Source organism: Dermacentor variabilis, chromosome 1, assembly GCF_050947875.1.
Source record: "Dermacentor variabilis isolate Ectoservices chromosome 1, ASM5094787v1, whole genome shotgun sequence".
Classification (NCBI taxonomy): Eukaryota; Metazoa; Arthropoda; class Arachnida; order Ixodida; family Ixodidae; genus Dermacentor; species Dermacentor variabilis.
In genome coordinates, this window is record NC_134568.1 from 160,288,836 (window position 1) to 160,306,804 (window position 17,969).

Sequence of the window (17,969 nt, forward strand, 5' to 3'; positions counted from 1 at the left end):
AGAAAGCTGATGCTCGACACCTTGGATGGCTACAAATTGCACTAAAGTATCAAGATTGTAAGCAAATGCACCAATGATATTGTTCTCCAGTTGTGTGTGCTGGCTGCATAAAAATTTTATGCAGCGAGACTGAAAATGTAACACATTTACGCAATTGAGCTTGCATTTTTTCTTTTTGCCAGCAAGAGAAGCATTGGCAATACCATTTTATTCTGTACAGACCTAGCGAGACTGATCTCCAAGATCTTCTATTAGGTCTTCATCAATTTCTGGCCACTTTTCAGTGATGACATCAAAAATATCATCTTTTACATCGCCCTGAATGACAATTTCGTCATCACCAGTCACTGACGAACCACAGGAGAACTTGTGGGAGAAGAATTTTGATGCATCTTTTAGGTCAATATCAAAGGTACTCAACCCAGTCACCACAGTCACAAACTTCTTCTTTCCCCTGAAAAAAGAAATAAAACAAATATTAGGAACAAAGAAGCATTTATAGTGATTACGACCTAGTTTTATGGCTTTAGATTGTAATGGGCACAAGGGAAATGCATTAAAGATGATTAACAAGCATGACAACATAGCAGACTTGCAAATGTTTAAAAAAAATGTAATTAATACTACTTCATTAAAAGTCTAACTGATCACTTTTATGCTACTTTCCTCCCAACGTTTAACACTGCACAGATACAAGTAGAATGAGCTGCCCTGGCTGTTTCAGTGCATCCTCTTCAGCCATTCACACTTGCTTATCTTCACTAACAATTGCTTTTCAAAACCTTTGTTCGTCATCTTTCCTTATTGTGAAGTAATCAACAGCAACACTGAAAACTCCTTTGATGTGCGTGTTGGAGAGAAGGTCAATGTTGTAACGTAAAAACACCTTGCGCAAAATATTGTGGTTACTCAATTCCGCAATGCTGCTCGTGTCTGGGTCCTCTGTGAAGTGCAGTGCTTCGTTGTTGGTGAGACTCGAAGAAGGTGCTCCCGATAGGTCCAATGAAAAGCTGAAAGACTCGTCTGTAGGCAATTTCCTGGCATCGAAATCCAAAGTGGCCATTGCTATCAAGTCATAACAGCACTGGCTCAGTTCAACAACCAATGGAGCATTAGGTTTGTTCGATTCAGAAAAAGGTGCACGGCACCACAAACGAAAAGGTGCAGGGGGTGCCAGTTATGGTGCGGCAGGCTGCACCCACTCGCTGCAAGGTTCAAGGGTAAACTGCACCGCAGCGGCACCTTGCCTTGCACCCCGTTCAATCGAGCACGGAGGTGCAGGGTGCACCGCTGCACCTCGGGGAATCGAAGGCCTAGGTGCAGCGAATAGGTGCAGAAGGTGCAGAGAAACTTGGCTGAATTGAATAGACCTATTAAGATGAGCAAACAGATACTGAGCACATGGGTTTACCTGTCTGAACAAGAGCATCCACTAGGCTGCTGTATGGCTAACCGCAGGCTTTCTAGTGCTCAAAGGTGTGTTGCTTGTTACAACTTACTCATCAATAAAGAAACTGGTTACATGTAATTTGTTACTGAAAAAAGTAATTGAAATGCAGTGAGCATCACCGAGTAAAAAAAAAAAAAAAGTAATCAATCAATTGCAAAACTACCAAAAATGTAACTGTTTAAAAGTAACTAATTGCATGTAATTCGTTATGTACAAGTCTGCAATATAGTGACAGAACGTGATGCTTAAGAGAGAATGTATTTTCCCATTCCATAAATGCACAAGTCGATCTGTCGAACTGAGGGACGGAACACTGTTATATCCATAGAGCGACACCGCAACACATTAGGCGGTTGCCAGCTTTTTCACCATGAAAATGTTGGACTGTCAAATGTAGCATAACTCGAGAACGATGGGGACGCCCTGGAAGGTGAACTACGGCCAGGTTGGCCAGCTCAAGTCGCCAAAGGAAACGTGTCGCGAAGTGAAACATGGTTATAAGGAATTTGCTTGGCAGCATCCATGACTACTACAGACCTTCGCGACACCGCAGCCACATGCGGGAGCTTTGTGTATCTGCTCCTTGCAGCTTGTTTCGGTACAAAGGCGCCTGCCACAATCCAGTGTCTAGAATGGCTGCGTGCACAGAGTTTTTATAGAAAAGGTGTACATGCCAGTGCTGGATCTGTACTAGTAGAGGTCTAACACTGCTTGCAATCGACAAGCTTGTCATGCGCCAAACGAATGGTGTGATGTACAGTATGTCTGCAATGCACTGGTATTACGCCCAAGTATAATTGCAATAATTAACTAGAACATGTGTGCCACGCTGAAAAAATCGCACTTTGGTGCAACCCACACTAACGAGTAAACTTACCGCGACGCTCTGGACAGGCAAATTCGCTTGTCTTTTTCCACCCTCTTTTTGGCTTTAACCATTCCTTTGCCACCGCGCTTTTGTCGTTTCTTTTCTTCATCACCGCCAGCTCCTGTTTGTGGAGCGTCACTGAGGTTTAATCGTCGCTCGAATTCCTCGGGAAGGTTCTTCTGAAGCCACTCTTTGCACTTTTGCGAGTCCGGGTAGTATTCGCAATACTCAAGCGGCATAGAGCACTCCCCGCAGTAGATCACTTCGATGGGGTACGAAACGCCGGGCAATGGTCCAGTTGGCAAAGCTTGCGTGCCTCCTTCAGACATTTCCCTGTAACCACAGTTCACGGCACTTTCCTAAAAACACATGAACGGCACAGGTTCCGCACGCAAATGATACCGGCTTTTTGCACCCGGCACGAAAATACCCTGGCCTACCGATACCAAACAACAACGCGCATATGCGTGATGCTCCGCGTGGCGCCGGAAGCGACGAACAACCACCTACAAGGCCAGTTCGCGTACTTGCCGCTAAAATAGAATAATTATGGAGGAAGGCAAAAGTTCGGAGAAAGCATTAGTCAAACACCGAGCCTTGGCAAACGAACGCCCCGTGAAGCCTATAGATTTGCTCAGTGGTGGCCCAGCACGTGACCTCTTGCGTAGAGTTCACGGAGCAAGAACCTACATTTGCTGATACGTTTGGTCCCAAGTAGCTGTGCCAGTAGTTTTTATTCGATGCGCGCTTGTTCAGCTGCCCTGTCGTGGCTCTGCCTGCAGCATGGAGGAAGGAAAAACACTACTGTGTTTTCCTTCCTGTATGGCCTGCAGCATGGCCTGCTGAGCAGACTTTGACGTGCGATCACGTGTTGGGCCATCACGTTTGGCTTCATTCGCGTTGCGCGATGCTCCCTCCTAACGTGTTCCTTACTCCATGAGAAAATAGACACGCTGGCGCTGCTCCCATAGAGTTGTCTGTGGTTGCGCCGTAGTCGCTGCGCATGCGTTAGCTGAGATTGATTGATTGAAAGTTTTATTAGAAGGGATGGCCCGTGGCCTAAGATAGGGCTGGGGGGTTAGGTGAAAGGAAGGATGCCTGCCTCCTTCGCAAAGGAGAGCAAAGCGTTGATTCTTCTGGTGGCATCTGCTTGAGGTGCGACCCAGTCTTCGTACGATGCCACCTTTAGAGGTCGGGTGTGCTTGTCCCTAAGGGTGGCTGTGGCAGGACAGGACCAGATCATATGTTTAAGATCGACGTTGATCGCAGAAGAAGTTAGCTGAGAGAAGGTGAGGCTATGAGGTGAGGAAGGAGAACGATTGTACCATTGTACTTTAACAAATGTAACCAATGCCTCCTTTACTAGATGCCAGCCGCGTTGCTCGCTTTCCCATTGCGGCGGCGGTTCCCTTAGTTGAAGTTAGTTCAGCATAAATTCCGTGAGGCAGCGCTCGTTGCCTTTTCAACTTCCGGCGGATGTGGCAGCGGCGGCTGAATGCTCCGCCGGCGCTTTAAAAAAATGCGCGGGCGTCTGTTAGCGAGCGTTATCGCGGGCCTCCGAGATAGCAACAGACGCCATGGTAATCTCAGAGGCCGCAGCACGTGATCTAGGTTGCAGACGTCCGCCACAAGTGGCGCTCGTTGCCTTTTCGCGGAGGAGAGAAAAGGGAGAGGGCCAGGAACCGAGTTTACGGACAACGCGGCTGGCATCATAACATCACTGTTTTTTTTTCCTGTTTTTTTTTTTTTTTGCAATAGCTACTGAACTCTGGCGATATGGCTCGAATCTCGTTCGCGCGCGCACAGTAGGCATGATCTTGTAGCTCGCTTTTTGTTTTTTGCGCATGTTTAGAATCTTGAAGTTGGGGACACTGCAGTGGGCCAGGGCAATGCCTCCTTTGGCCAGGGCTTGCCGACATATCCTCTTGAGTCCTGGCTATGGGGAATTGTCCAATATTTTGGACAACACGTCGTCGTCTGCTCCGAACGCAGCGCCCATTATTTGCCGTTGAAAACAGCTTTTTAGTTTTTTTCAACATCTACTAGCGCTCTCTATCAAGTATGGGCAAAATCAGTGCAGCGACACGCCTGGAAGGCCAGTTCAAAATGGCAGCGTTCACCAGTGGCATAGAGTTTCCTACAAAATTGTAGGAAACTCTATGACCAGTGGCGTGTTCTACGGCACCACCCGTCAAAGTAAGTGTTATTTAAAATATATAGCGTGTACTTGATTAGTTTTTTAACTTGGTTATTAATCTTAAGTACTACAGGCACATTTTAACGAGTGTTTCGCCGAGGTGCCTTCATTTATTTTAGTTTGGCGAGCGCATCTTTGTCGCGTCCATTGTATTGGACAACAGGACTCTGCTCGCGTTTTCCTGACAAAAGTGGCACTTGAATGTTTGCGTGCGCTGCTTTGCATAAATCGATAAGTTGCTTATTTCTCGTGAATATTTCACTATAGCCTTTTTTTTCTCGATTCAGGAGACCGATCAAGGATAAGCGATGCGACCGCGAACCGTGTTTTGGAGAAAATTGCAGAAGGAGACACATCAGAATTGTCTGAGCTTTCGGACAGTGATGATGACACCATTGAGCATGTTCCTCCTATTTCCGCTACGGATCCCAACACGGAACTCAGTTCAGAGGATGACAGTGATGGCGATGGAGAAGAAACCTATGTAGCGCCCACTAACAAAAGGCCTTTGTTATGGAAGGTAGCTGAAAGGTGACACAGCCTGCACTCATAGGTAAAAGAAACAGATTATGATGACTGCTGCAGATTACATCTGTTTTGTACTTCGCAGGATTCGTTAATAAGCATTTTGTTCGTGTACAGGAAGGCAGAACAATTGTTTTTGTTTTGTAATTACAGGTCAGTACCGTCCAGCAGCCGCAGTTCCAGGTCATGCCGGATGACGCCGATGAGCGAGCCTCGTGGAATCCAGCTAAATACTTTGAGAAGTACATAGACAACGAAGTGTATGAACGCATGGCCCTGGCCATGAACACAAAACACGTAGCTGAGACAGGGAGGAGTCTCAACACGTCAGCTGAGGAATTGAAAATGTTTTTTGGCATGTCAATTGTTATGTCAGGCCTTGGGTATCCACAAATCAGGATGTATTGGATGAAGAATACACGAGTGCCAATCATAGCAAATAGTATGACGAGAGACAGGTTCTTTCAGCTTAGGTCACGATTGAAGGTCGTCAACGACCTTTTAGTAACTTCTAAGGACAAAGAGGATGATAGGCTGTGGAGGATTCGACCGTTAACTGAAAAGGTGCTTGAAGGTTGTCGCAAACTTCCGCGTGAGGAATTTCTCAGCATCGATGAGCAAATGATCCCGTTTACCGGAAAGACGCAATTAAAACAGTTTGTTCCAAGAAAACCTAATCCAATAGGACTTAAAAATTTTGTCTTGGCAGCTCCAGATGGTCTTATTCTCGATTTTGAGATTTACCAGGGAAAGAAGACATTGTTGCTCCCAGACTGTTCTGGAATAGGAGAGTCAGCAGTCTTGAGGCTTTCCCAAAGTCTTAGTCCAGGTACAAAGCTCTTCTTTGATCGCTACTTTACGTCATCATCTCTGCTGGATAGGCTCGTTGAAAAGGGAATTGGAGCTACAGGCCCTATCATGAACAATCGCCTTCCAAAAGGTATCAAGTTGTCCTCAGATGCACAACTGAAGGCAGTTGGACGGGGTACTTCGGAGATGTGCATCCGTAGTGATGACAGGCAAATTGTTGTGCGATGGTACGACAACAAAGCTGTCACGTTGCTGTCGTCGCAACATGGAACGCAGCCACTGGACTCATGCCGCAGATGGTCTGCCAAAGAAAAAAAGTACATAGAAGTACCAAGGCCTCACAACGTACAAGTATACAATGCCTACATGGGTGGTGTAGATATGGCCGATCGAATGATTAGCTACTACCGCCTTAGAGCGCGCGTTAAAAAATGGACCGTCAGGTGCATTTTTCATTTATTTGATATTGCGCTCAGTAACTCGTGGATCCAATACAGCAGGCATATGAAGGCCATGCAAAAGAAGCCTACAGACATCCTCAAGTTTCTCGACTTCCGCAGTGAAGTAGGTCATATGCTTATTGCACAGGCCGAGCAGGCATCGACAGAGGAAGAAAACTGGAGCCCTCCAATGAAGCGGAAACCTCTACGGCCAATGAAGGCTATGAGAAATTCAATGAAGCACTTGCCGAGGTTGGCAGACATTCCGAATGGTGCTCGATGCAGGCTAGAAGGATGTCAAAAAAAAACTAAATTTTTTTGCATCAAGTGCGATCTTTTCTTCTGCATCACAAAAGACAGACGGTGTTTTGAGAGAGCACACATCAGAAAGTAGTGGTTCTCGTACGCTAACGCAAAGGCGAACTGTTTTTGTTACAATAGCTGCTAGGACTTTTGTGTCCTTTATCGTGCACTAAATAAATATGTTCTGCCTGCTTTATTGCTGTGCTTTGTATCAACTTTATTTTGAACCAAACACTTCGCAAATCTTGGTGGATGTTACTGGTGGAGCATTGGATGCAGGATTCCAAGTGGAGTCCTGGTGTCCAATATATTGGACATTCCACATCATACAAACGCAAAGTGTAACTAAAGTAAGCTTTAACACCTTTTACCTACGTGGTCTAGATAAGCTATACTGAAAGTATTACAAAAATGTATGCACCCAACTGCAACCCGGGACTCTGGAGGATATGTTGCCCAGCTGCCGGTGCTACGGTTCTTTATTCACCGCGACGCACTTGAGTGTCATGCGATTACCCGTTCTCTTCCTTGCTAATACTTGTACAAACCGGTTGCGCATCCGAGCTGTGGTCGATGTGTTCTCGAAATTCGAAGGAACACGATACGATTGTCGCAGGTCTCGCAGCAATCGCAGGATAATTTATTCGTTCGTGCCTTCAACAATTATTATTCGTACGCGTTGCACCGATGTAAAAAGAACGGCGGGAGCTTCCACGCACCAGCAATGCATGCACTCAACTAGTGTGGATGTCATCCTGTGATATTTGTCTCGTGCGTCGGTTTTTTTTTTTTTCTCCATCTCTGTATCTCTGTAGGATGACTACGCTATGCGCATCTTTACCCATGCAACACATGGCTGCATTTAATTACATTTTTTACTGCTTGCACTGAGGCTTTCTCACTGCTTGTCGGAGGCTTTCATTTGTTGCAGTGAGATAATGAAAGCGTATTTCCATCACTTAAAGCTTCTTAGCAGCTCTTTTGGGAGCCGTAGAGTTAAGTTATGCGCTGTGTACGTTGTGAACGAGCCGGTAAACAAACCCACTTAACTGCTGCTGTCGCTTTTACGGGAAATTTTAAAATTTAACATATATATATGAATGTATGAATCGGCTCGCCAAGCTTTCTATACACGTCCGTTGCTTTCGTTCATAGATCATGTACGCAGCTTTGCAACTGTGATCGACATTGTAAAAACAGCAAGAAGGCAGATGACACAAATAGTGTGTCTTTTAGAGCTGTTTTTAGGACGACCAACTCCATGCACTCGTGATGTTTACAGCTAAAACATTTTTTTTTCTTGTTGCACGAGGAGCATTTGCTTCTAAATGTGGCAGTAACGTTGTGATTGACCTCGGCCCAGATCGCTGGCTGTGTGCAAATTTGTCTAATTTGTTTCACTGTACTGCTGTCTTTACAGCTTCTGGTTATTTCCTCTGCCTGCACCGTTTATTTGTTGTGTTTATCAAGATCTGGCCTGTTTCTTCCTCGTTGAAGACAAATGAACACAAGTACTGCTTGCTGTTGGTTTGCTCAGTCTGAACCTGGTATGTGTATCCATTTGCTATAAGGGCATGCTGCTGCTTCTAATGCAGGTACTGCTCCTCTAAAGGTGTATTTAATTAGTAGTGATTTGATTGATGAATGGCACCAGAGAATTATTGTTCTAGAAAGGTGGCAAAGCTTGTCCACAAATTTAAAGTATGGAGATGCTTAACCATTTATGTGTTCTAAGTTGCCACAAAGTATCACACATCTAAAATTGCATTCGCAAAATACATAATAGAACGAGAAACCAGGATATTTGCTTCCACATGTCCTGAGACAATAAATTGTAGAGAAACAATTATATTGTGAGGTGCCACTGATTGTCGTCAGCTCTAGCCAATTTTACTATACAGCCACTGTTGCTTCGCTGTCTGTTGCCATCACGTGCTTGCTATAAAAAAAAAAATTGAGCCCACCGATTCCCCTGATTTTTCTCGCTCATACAATACAAATGTCTCAACTTTGGCATCTTTGGTGCCTCACGGTAGAAAACGAGGGTTTATTGGCCAGTTGCCTGCTTCTAAGATCATGTGCTATGTAATGTGGGTATTTTAAAGTATACTTCACATCTGCCATCATGATTGTCATTGCTGCTGCCTAGCACTCGCAGGATTATGTTTAGTACACATGTGCAACTATGCAAGAAAATGGACATTGGGACAACCGCCGCTGTAGCTCACTTGGTAGAGCATCGCAAGTGCAAGGCAGGAAATGTGGGTTCAGCTCCGTTGTCTCTTAATGCAAAGCATCATGATCTATCTCAGATTTCTTTGTACATCTGGGCAGGTAGCCTCAATAATCATTAGTGACCGGGTAATTAGTGAATCTGGGTCCCTGGTGCAGCAGCCGAATTCTTTAGATTAGGCTACAGGTGCATGCGTAGCTCGCTAGATTAATCTCTCTGGTTCTGTTGTAGCAGCTAATGCTTTCAGATGTAATGTGACGCAGAGTTTGGGATTTGCCTGTTTCAGCTCAGATGCAGCATAAAGCAGGTGTGTCTGCTTCGGTGAGGCGTTGTGTGTGCAATTGTTTTGGTTTCTCTATGTTGACATATTGTGCTTTGTATTTCATGTGGTGTTAGGCATTACCTCAGTCACAGCTTCAATGCTGTGCCTATAAAAACAGTTGTAGGTAGATGCTCGAGAGTGACGTGAAGCTCATTCTTTCTTGCATACAGCAGGTAGTGCGTCCGGTTTATTGCCGTGCACATGTGTGGGGCATTTCCTTGTTCTTATTCTGCTGATGTGTCATGTGTTGTATATAGGGAGAAAGCCAGTCCTCCACATCATGGTTGTCAGTGCTACTGAATACAGTGCAGTCTCGCTGCCTTGACACGCCATAACAGCTGACTACTGGGGGTGAGCTAGCATCTTGCTGTCCCTTGTCATCAGACATAGCTGGTGGCGAGGTAGTGTATTGCTGTCCCTTGTCATCAGGCATAGCCAAGGCTGGAGGTAAATTCTGCACACAAAGTTCCAGGTTGAAAAGTACAACCAGCACCCCCACCAAATGTGAGCACAAATTTAGCTCTAAGCGTGATTTATGCCAGGAATAAAGATTCAGGAAAGGGGCTTGGTCATTGGCCAAGCAGAGTGAGCACGAGCACCGACAACTGTCCTCTTTCACATCCTTTGTTGGCGCCTGTCTTTCTTGCTACATAGTAATTAATTAGTAATTAGTTTGCTAAGCTATCCACAACTGAGAACTCACTCGAGCATAGAAAAAAAACATGACTATAGGCACCTATGTTGCTCATGTTTAAATCACAATTTTGAGGTATCAAGTAAAACATAACATAGATGATACATTGGGCATTGCAACCCTGCCATGTACACATTGAATGCCTTTTTGCTTGTTCTTTTGAGGATGTTTGAGATTTCTGGTTGGGTTGCCATAGATGTGTAGGATGCTTGAGATTTCTGGTTGTGTTGCCATAGATGTGTTAGCTAAGTGCATCTTCCTTCCAAAGTTAAGCTGCTATAAATGTGTCCTCATTGTTCAGGTTACGTCTGACGATGAGTGAGTGTTCCTGTGGCTATGATGTGTGATGCTTTAATACACACATGGTGCTCAATTCTGAATTATTGTTCGCATGCTTTTTCACAAATAGTCTTAGTAACATGATTGCACAGGCAATACAATACGAGGCATAGCATATGCTTCACTTCCAGCATGTTCATGATCACTGATGGTATATAAAAGAGTGATGCAGACCAAGCATCACAAAGAATTAATGTTTCTTTCTTACAAGCTGCTGTGTTTCACCTAAATCTACTTTTCCTGTGTCCAGTGGCCTCGTCGCTCAATTAGTGCTTGCCAATTTCTGTTACACTGCTACCAACTAATGTTCAAATGCGATGCCTCCCCTCTCTTCCTTTGTCCTTCTGGCCTTTCACTCTGCTGCAAGCTTTTAGGTTTCGATGCTCGAATGATTAAGACAAAAATTGGTGCCACCATATTATTTGGCAGCTATCATGACGGCAGTCACTTAGATTGACCTGAAACTAAATGAGAAAACAAAATAAGCATGTCTGAGTAGGAAATAACTGTTCCTGGCGACCAGACTGACTCAATACTAAACTTGAGGTCGTTGCCTCCAGGAAATTCGTCTTAAGAGTCTCAGTTGGTCTTAAGAGTCTCAGACCCTTTTTGTGATCTCGTGACTGTATCAGACCTGATAGGCAGTCACAGAGTTGCACAAAAAGGAGTGACTTTCTCTTGGGGAACTGTTTTTATCACGAGTAGCTATACAGTGCCATTTGTGCTATGAGCAGGCACAACTGCATGCATAAACTATAGCCTGTTCTCTACTTTAAAATAATTTGCCATTTATGAACATCCCAAGCCACTTCACAACTGCAAGCTGAATCTGGCATAGACTGTCTCAGGGTCATGGCCCATATTTTGGTGAAGACTAAGAATGTATTCTGTGAATGAAGTTTAAGCATTTTGAGCCCACCATTTGGAAATGCTTTTTATGGGCACTCAGTAGGAGACAGTTCTCCAAGCTTCTTGACATGATTTTGAGTGATCTTAGGAGTAACACTTATTGAGTTGCATTATACTAATTTTTTATATTTTCTCTAATATACTGTGGTTACAATTACACCGCACTGTTTAAAAGGTGTTGAGAATAAAAAGCTACTTATTTGCCCTAGTATAACGTAGAAATGGGCATTCTACTGCAGTCTAAAAAATGAAAAAAGAAACATTATGGTCGCGACATTCACAACCACTTCAGCTGCTCATAAAATCATCGAAGTGCATGCAAACAGCTTCTACGTTGTGCCTGTCAAAAGCATGTTCCATCCTGCTGCAGCATTATGCACTTTAGTCATGTATAGAAGCTATGGCTGTTGCAATGTTCTGCATGGCAATTCATCCTGGTTATGTGGAAAGCCACTGTTGTTGCAGTGCTCTTTACTGTTATACATGTCAACCTTGTGGCAATGCCACCGCAGTTGCACTGTGCTGCACCACAAAGCATTTCAAATTTGTAGGAAAGCACACTTACTAAATATTGCATGTGCTAGATTTGGGCATTCTTAATGTCCCGGCTCGTTTTGGTCTTCTGCATTGAAAACAAAAATATGTTGGCCAATGCACCCAAATCTATCCATTTGGCCACTGTCATGCACAAACTTCTCGCTCACCAATGCATAGCTGAATGTATGGCATAGTGGCACTTGTATTACGGTGCATATGTGTCGGAGCATGTGTACATATACAAGTTGCTTATGAGAGTGAGAGCATGTCAGTCTCTCCCATTCTTCTTTTGTGGCAGGACTTTGAGGTGCTTTGTTAGACTGCACCACCTTCAGGATTCGCTCACATTTACAAGTGCCCTCACTGTAGCAGCTAGCACAACATGGACACTGTGCAACATTGCAGTTGTGCAACTGCAATGCAATGCAGTTGCACAACTGCATTGTCTTGCAAGGCCCTTCTGACCTCATCTCTAGTTATAGGAGGAGTTTCTGTATCCTGTTCATTATCCTTTCAAATGGAGTTCTTTAGAGTGCTCTGGGTACTGTACAGGTCAGTATAGAATTCTTCCGCTGTACTTATTGTGCCTTCGAGATTGCTGATATTACCTGCTTATCTTTCAGTGCGTACATCTTGGTTTGTCCTGTGCCAAGTTTCCTTTTCACTGATTTCAGGCTGCGTCCATTTTTTATGGCTTCCTCAGTCTTTCTTATGTTATAATTTCAAACATCACTTATTTTGGCCTTGTTGATCAGTTTTGATGGTTCCGCGAATTCTATCTGATCTCTTGAGTCGGACACTTTCATTCTTCTTTATTCGTCTTTATTCTTTATTCGTTTCAACTGGTGGTTGGAGTGTAGGCTTGTTTACTACCTGTAATCTATACCCCTTATTAAGTTTTATTAAGACTACTGCTATCCTCTCATTAGTGCTGTACAATTTGTCAATGTTGCCCACTGTCTTTATGGATTAGGAATCCTATTCCCTACTACTTGTCTGGGAGTTGTCTATAGCAGGGGACATGGCCGTTAGTCAGCACTGTATAAGCCTCACCAGTTCTAACCTCACTAAGGCCAATGATACCCCAAACAATGCCCGATAGTTCCTTAAAAAGAGTCCTGCTAAGCTAGCCTCACTTGAGAGAGTTTGGGTATTAAAGGTTGCCAGGGTCAGTTTCCATTGATCACCTGTCCGGGTCCAGAGATTCTTGGCACCCTTTGCTGCGTTACAGGTCTGACCGCTGCCTTGGTCAGGTGATCCGCAGCTGCTGGGGACTGAGGGCCATTGGTTGATCGAATGAGTCATTTGGGAGGGAGTGGTCGAATCTTTCACCAAGGAAGTCAATTCCTGTTCTGGTGAGGGAGTGTCTTTTTTTAAAGCTTAGTGGGTCTTCCTAATTTAGTTTTACCTGGATTAGTATAGCCCAACTGGCTCTTAGCATCTTTTGTCTGTGTCAGGTGCCACTCCAATCCTGGAGATGTACTTCCTGGGAGTGCACCATTCCAAAGACTCATGGTTTTGCACCATTTATACAATATTTATACGATTATATTGTATACTTGTTTCACCCATCTTGCTCGAATGTTGCTGAACAACCCATAGGAGCTGGAAAGCATGAATTGTGGGAAGCCTGGTACATCATGCACATACAGTAGTGTGGCACAGAAGCACAGTATTTTCCTGTGGCGAAAGGAAAAAGGATTTTAAAGCTAGATCAATCACTTTTTGGCCCAGAAAGCAGGAGTCCATGTCCAAGGCTCTAACATGAGCCTACTTTGCAGTCTTCCTCTAACGTGCTGCAGTCTCCTTAGGCTCGGGGTAACAAGCAGCAGCACTTACTGTTGCTAGAAGGTGCATTTTAGTCGGTGTCAAGAATCACAAGTCAACTTGTCAAACCCGGCCCCTTCAGTGCGAAGCATTATTAGGATCAATCCTAGAGTTCATTCATATGGCGCCGGGTAGTCTAGTTTAATTTCAACGACCCGAGTACCAGTGAGTGCGTAATTTAAACCTCAATATAGCGAATTGGGCAAAATCGACAATTTGCTTCGTGATATCGAAATTTACTTGCATTGAAATTTGACCTTTATGCAAGTAAGTACAGTTGCCGATTGATTTTTCTTACATGGAAAGGGGCTGCAGAATTTTTTGAATTCACAGGCAATCAAAAAAAAAAAGCAAAATTGAATGAGGAAACAATTCATTTTGATAAATTTGGGAGTTGGCAACGAATGGTATGGTTTCATGCCACGTATGCCGACAATATCTTCACATCGGTGGTATGAATTAAGCGAAGACAGCCACATACGCGTTCGCATGCACTCCGCCGTCACTCCTCCCCCGCGGCTGATTGTGTCACCCGCACTGGGATGACACTGTCAGGAAATGTGTCGACAGCGGGAAGCGAATGCTTTGTCTGCCTCTCGCTCCAACGGGTCACCGAAATGCAAGATTACGCGACCTCCAATACTAAATGCACGCGCACACAGACAGATGGTGCCGTGCCGTCTCGGCACGCCCTCTTTGCACCACACGCGGCAGATTACCTCTAAACCAGGGTGCGTGGCTGCATATGCGCTCAGCCGCGCTTACAGCCATGCGAAGCCACGGCTGAAAGGTGCACCAGAAATGGCGACGTGCTCCAACTTATCCCACTCCCTCGCGCGCATGATCGCGCTGTCGCGTGCCTGCTCCCCTCCCCCTTTCCCTTTGCTCCCACAGGAAGGCGGCACTTGCGAAGCCACCATCTTTCTTGTCTCACCGTCGCACTCCTTCACTTGCACCTAAAGCACACAGTGCGCGGGGCATGATAGGATCATATCACACTTGGACTTTATGCCGAACATGATTCGGCTCTACTTCGACGGTCGCTCTTGTCGCGCGATTTGAGAGGTGCGTTTAGAAGCAGCCGCTTTTAATTTAATCATTTGACCATCTGCGTCCGTGGAAGTTTCCATTTCTTGCCTCGGTATTCCTTTGCGGTGGCTGTGAAATTTCGTTATATTGAAATTGCAAACACAATTTGTTTCATTGAAGTTCTAAATACATGTTCTTGGGCGAGATGTTATGAATACTTCGTTATAACGAGGTTTAATTGTATAGCCAATGACTTTGATGATGAAGTAGTGCCAGTGAGCACATCTCTGCATATTTTCATCTCTGATATTTGAAACAATCACAACTTCAAGTTTCTACTGTTAGGAATGGCCTGCCGAGGTGGCAACGTGCAAGTTTTCTCAGCCAGCTGCAGCTACGAGCGTTGCGAGCTTCCTCGAAGAGAACCATGGAAGCCTATCACTATTGCTGCGGTGACTCATTTCGTAGGGACCTCGATGTGCCGCTTCAACACCCCTCGGCGCCGTTATCACTAAACGCGATCGGCGGACCAACTATTGTTACTGAACCCGCCACTGCCGGCATGGTCTCTCTGCAGCAAGAAGAGCTTCCCTAACAAAAGGGTGCTTTGCGGTACGTGGGCCCCAGATTCGTCACAGTCTGCTGACACTCATGGTGACTACAGGATGCAAGACAATGGACAACCGGCGGCCACGCTGTGGGGGTCAACTCAGGGAATAAGACACGCCTTTCAAGACGTAAGCCCAGAGTTCTGCGGGGTCCGTCTCACCTCGGAGGGGGGGCAGTGAAACCTGTGCGGAATGTGTGCGTGTAAACCCCCTCCCCCCTTCCCTCAAAGGCGGGCCGGCTGCGATGACTCGAACGTTTCCCTCACCTAGGGATCTAGGGAACATGGAGTGTTTATAAGCAGCTGTTTGTCGCTGCTAGTGTTTGCTCGTCTACACGCGAGCTGCGAGCTCATGCTCGAGAAGCAATGTGTTTGGAGCCTCATGCTCGCATGTTGTATGCTTCGTCTTGCGTGCTCCATTTGGGAGTCACGCTGGACTGTCGAATGTATCGCTTGTCCTCATGTAAATATCTGTAAATAAACCCTGTACGCCTAGTTCCTCCCAAGTTCCTCCCTACGACCTACAACTCTTACAACTGGTGGCAGCAGCGAGATCGTCCGACAACCCCTACACTACGTATATTTAAGCTTCCCCATTCTTGTACCACTGGGTATGTACCAATTCATAGCCAATCCTCTGAATGGCTATGTGCCACTATGGCAAAAAGGGGTATAGAATCTTGAAATATGTTTATATATGTTTGTTAATTCATGCTTAATGGCGCAAAAGCGACTAAGGCCATGCTGCGCGAGCCACAAGATGTTAAGAAATCAAATGTTAAAGCAGCGAAAGCTGCGTTACTTTATATATATACATATAGTCTGTGCAAAAAACCGGTTTCTTCTATAAGTCAGTGAAAGGCACTAGCGGATCATCTCCCAGTATTGAGGCCGGTTGTAAAGGTATGTGTAAGTGATAGAGATTCTGTAAAAGCTTCCGTATTTCAGTATTTCGGTGTTTCAGTATGTGAACATGTCATAATAATGTGTATTACTGCAAGTGGTTCATGGCACTTCTCAAAAGTTGGTGGGCTTTCGTTTCTAAGTAGAAAACTGTCTCGGGTGTGTGTGCCCAATTTGAAGACGACAAATGATCACCTCATAGAAGCGTTGCTGGTGGCTCCACGACCACTCGTCAAGCAGAGGTTTTGTTGCATGTAACTTGTTATTCATGCAAGTCCCATTCTAGTTGCCACTTTGATGCCAGGCCCTTATGAATCGCTCAGATACTGTCTTTATATGGAAGTGTTGTGTGCGTTATGCCTTTGTGTGCGGCCATGAACACGCATCTATCTGCTGCTTCATTTCCTGGTATCCCAACATGGCTTGAAACCCAGCAAAATTGTATGGTTCTTCCATATTTATTATAGGCCACCATGTTCAGGATATTGCTAAGCAGAGGCTCACACACGGAGTGCACCGAGTGCATTTAATGAGTCAGTATAAATGATAGCATTCTTCTGCTTGTTGGTGGTAATTTGTTTTACTGCCGTCCATATTGCATAAACTTCGGCGGTAAACACTAAACAAAAATTATTTATCCAAATGCTATTTTCGAAATTTTTCGTTAAGATTCCTACACCCACGTATTCTTGTGTTTTAGAGCCGTCAGCGTAAAATTCCATGCAATTTTTATATTTATTTTGAATAGCTCGGAACTCTTGTATTATGTGTTCTTGTGGAATGTCTTTTTTTCTTTAAGTGTGTTAGTGTCTAGTCACATAGTTGTGGCAAGATTACACCATTGGGGCAACCTTGATGCCCTTTCAGCAACCTGCAGGACCTCATGAGGAATGTCATAAGTCCGACAGTATTCGTCATGAACGTGTTTTCACTTCATGTGTTTTCAGCCCCCCAAAAGCTAGGAAGCCTTTGTTCTCGTATCGAAAAAATAATAGACGATAAAAATGGATGCGGCACCAAGCATGCGCGACCGTTCATGAAGTGCAACGAAGGCGTTGTGTACGAAATCTCCCTCTCATGCGGGCGCTCCTACATAGGGCAAACGGGGCACTGCGTTAACGACCGAATTAGGGAACATGAGAGAAATGTAGAACAAGATAAAGAAGGGCCAAATATTCCCAAGCACATTAAGTCCTGCCCATCACGCTCTTGTGAGCCATGTTTTGCAGGGGCGCGAATTCTGGGAAAAGTAAAGATCAAAAAGCTCGGGAAGTGATTGAAGCTTTCTTTATCGGAAAGAAAGGAAGCATGTGCGTCAGCGACCCGTCAATATCTTTATATATGGCTGAAAAGAAATATTTAACCAGTGCACTTCCATATCAATCTTGAGGTGATTGTGTCCTTGCGTCTAAGACGGGTATATCAGTGTGTGGTGTGCCTCCGAATAAAAGCAGTTGTAAGTGGCGCTCTGTCCCGTCTCCTTCCTTGTGTCGTGTGTGTTTTCGCGCCTAGTAGCCAAGATGTATTGATGCCACATTCGTTCATCCAACAAATGCTGTGCAACTCTGCCAGCAGCCTCATTCCTGCGGCCTCTGTGTGGGGAAGTATCCACTTAAAGAGTACTGGGTATGAGGGGTATACAAATGGCAACTTTTGAAACTAAATTGAACAGGAATTGAATTGAATCAAACATTAAATACGTTTTGAAGAGTTTTTGAATAATGAGCAGCCTTTATTTACAATAGTATAAGGCTATATACGTATTGATATAGGTATATAAGTATATTGATGTATGTTCATGTTAAGTTTTTGTCGTTGCACTGTACACGAAACATGGTTTATTAGAAGCACAAATGCAGCACTAGAAACATGTGAGCAGCTTGTTCACATATGAAGTAGTTCAGGAGCATACGTGGTCATGCATTATGAGGAAGTTTAGCAGGGCCTTGTAGACACCTGTGTACTGTTGAGACTGA

At 44.7% G+C, this 17,969-nt stretch overlaps 1 protein-coding gene and 1 long non-coding RNA gene across 2 annotated transcripts; one reads left to right on the plus strand and one right to left on the minus strand.

The window, feature by feature from the left end:
* Window positions 1-154: 154 nt before the first annotated feature.
* DENR (density-regulated protein) lies at window positions 155-2,937 on the minus strand. The gene is made up of 2 exons (XM_075698663.1): window positions 2,328-2,937; window positions 155-454 (listed from the first exon to the last, which is right to left on the minus strand). Exons 1-2 carry the CDS (start codon window positions 2,645-2,647, stop codon window positions 223-225), a joined length of 552 nt encoding a protein of 183 aa, XP_075554778.1. The 5' UTR covers window positions 2,648-2,937; the 3' UTR covers window positions 155-222.
* Window positions 2,938-7,046: 4,109 nt separating this feature from the next.
* On the plus strand, window positions 7,047-17,623 carry LOC142587572 (uncharacterized). The gene is made up of 3 exons (XR_012829576.1): window positions 7,047-8,140; window positions 9,406-9,499; window positions 14,829-17,623. It is a non-coding gene; the product is annotated as an uncharacterized LOC142587572 (long non-coding RNA).
* The last annotated feature ends 346 nt before the right edge of the window (window positions 17,624-17,969 follow it).

What these genes read in the sequence shown, in the direction of transcription:
- DENR (XM_075698663.1), bottom strand. Translation starts at nt 2,647, where the DNA reads ATGTCTGAAGGAGGCACGCAAGCTTTGCCAACTGGACCATTGCCCGGC. An exon ending in TGCCTGTCCAGAGCGTCGCG is followed by an intron (nt 455 to 2,327) that starts GTAAGTTTACTC and finishes TTCTTTTTTCAG; the next exon opens with GGGAAAGAAGAAGTTTGTGA.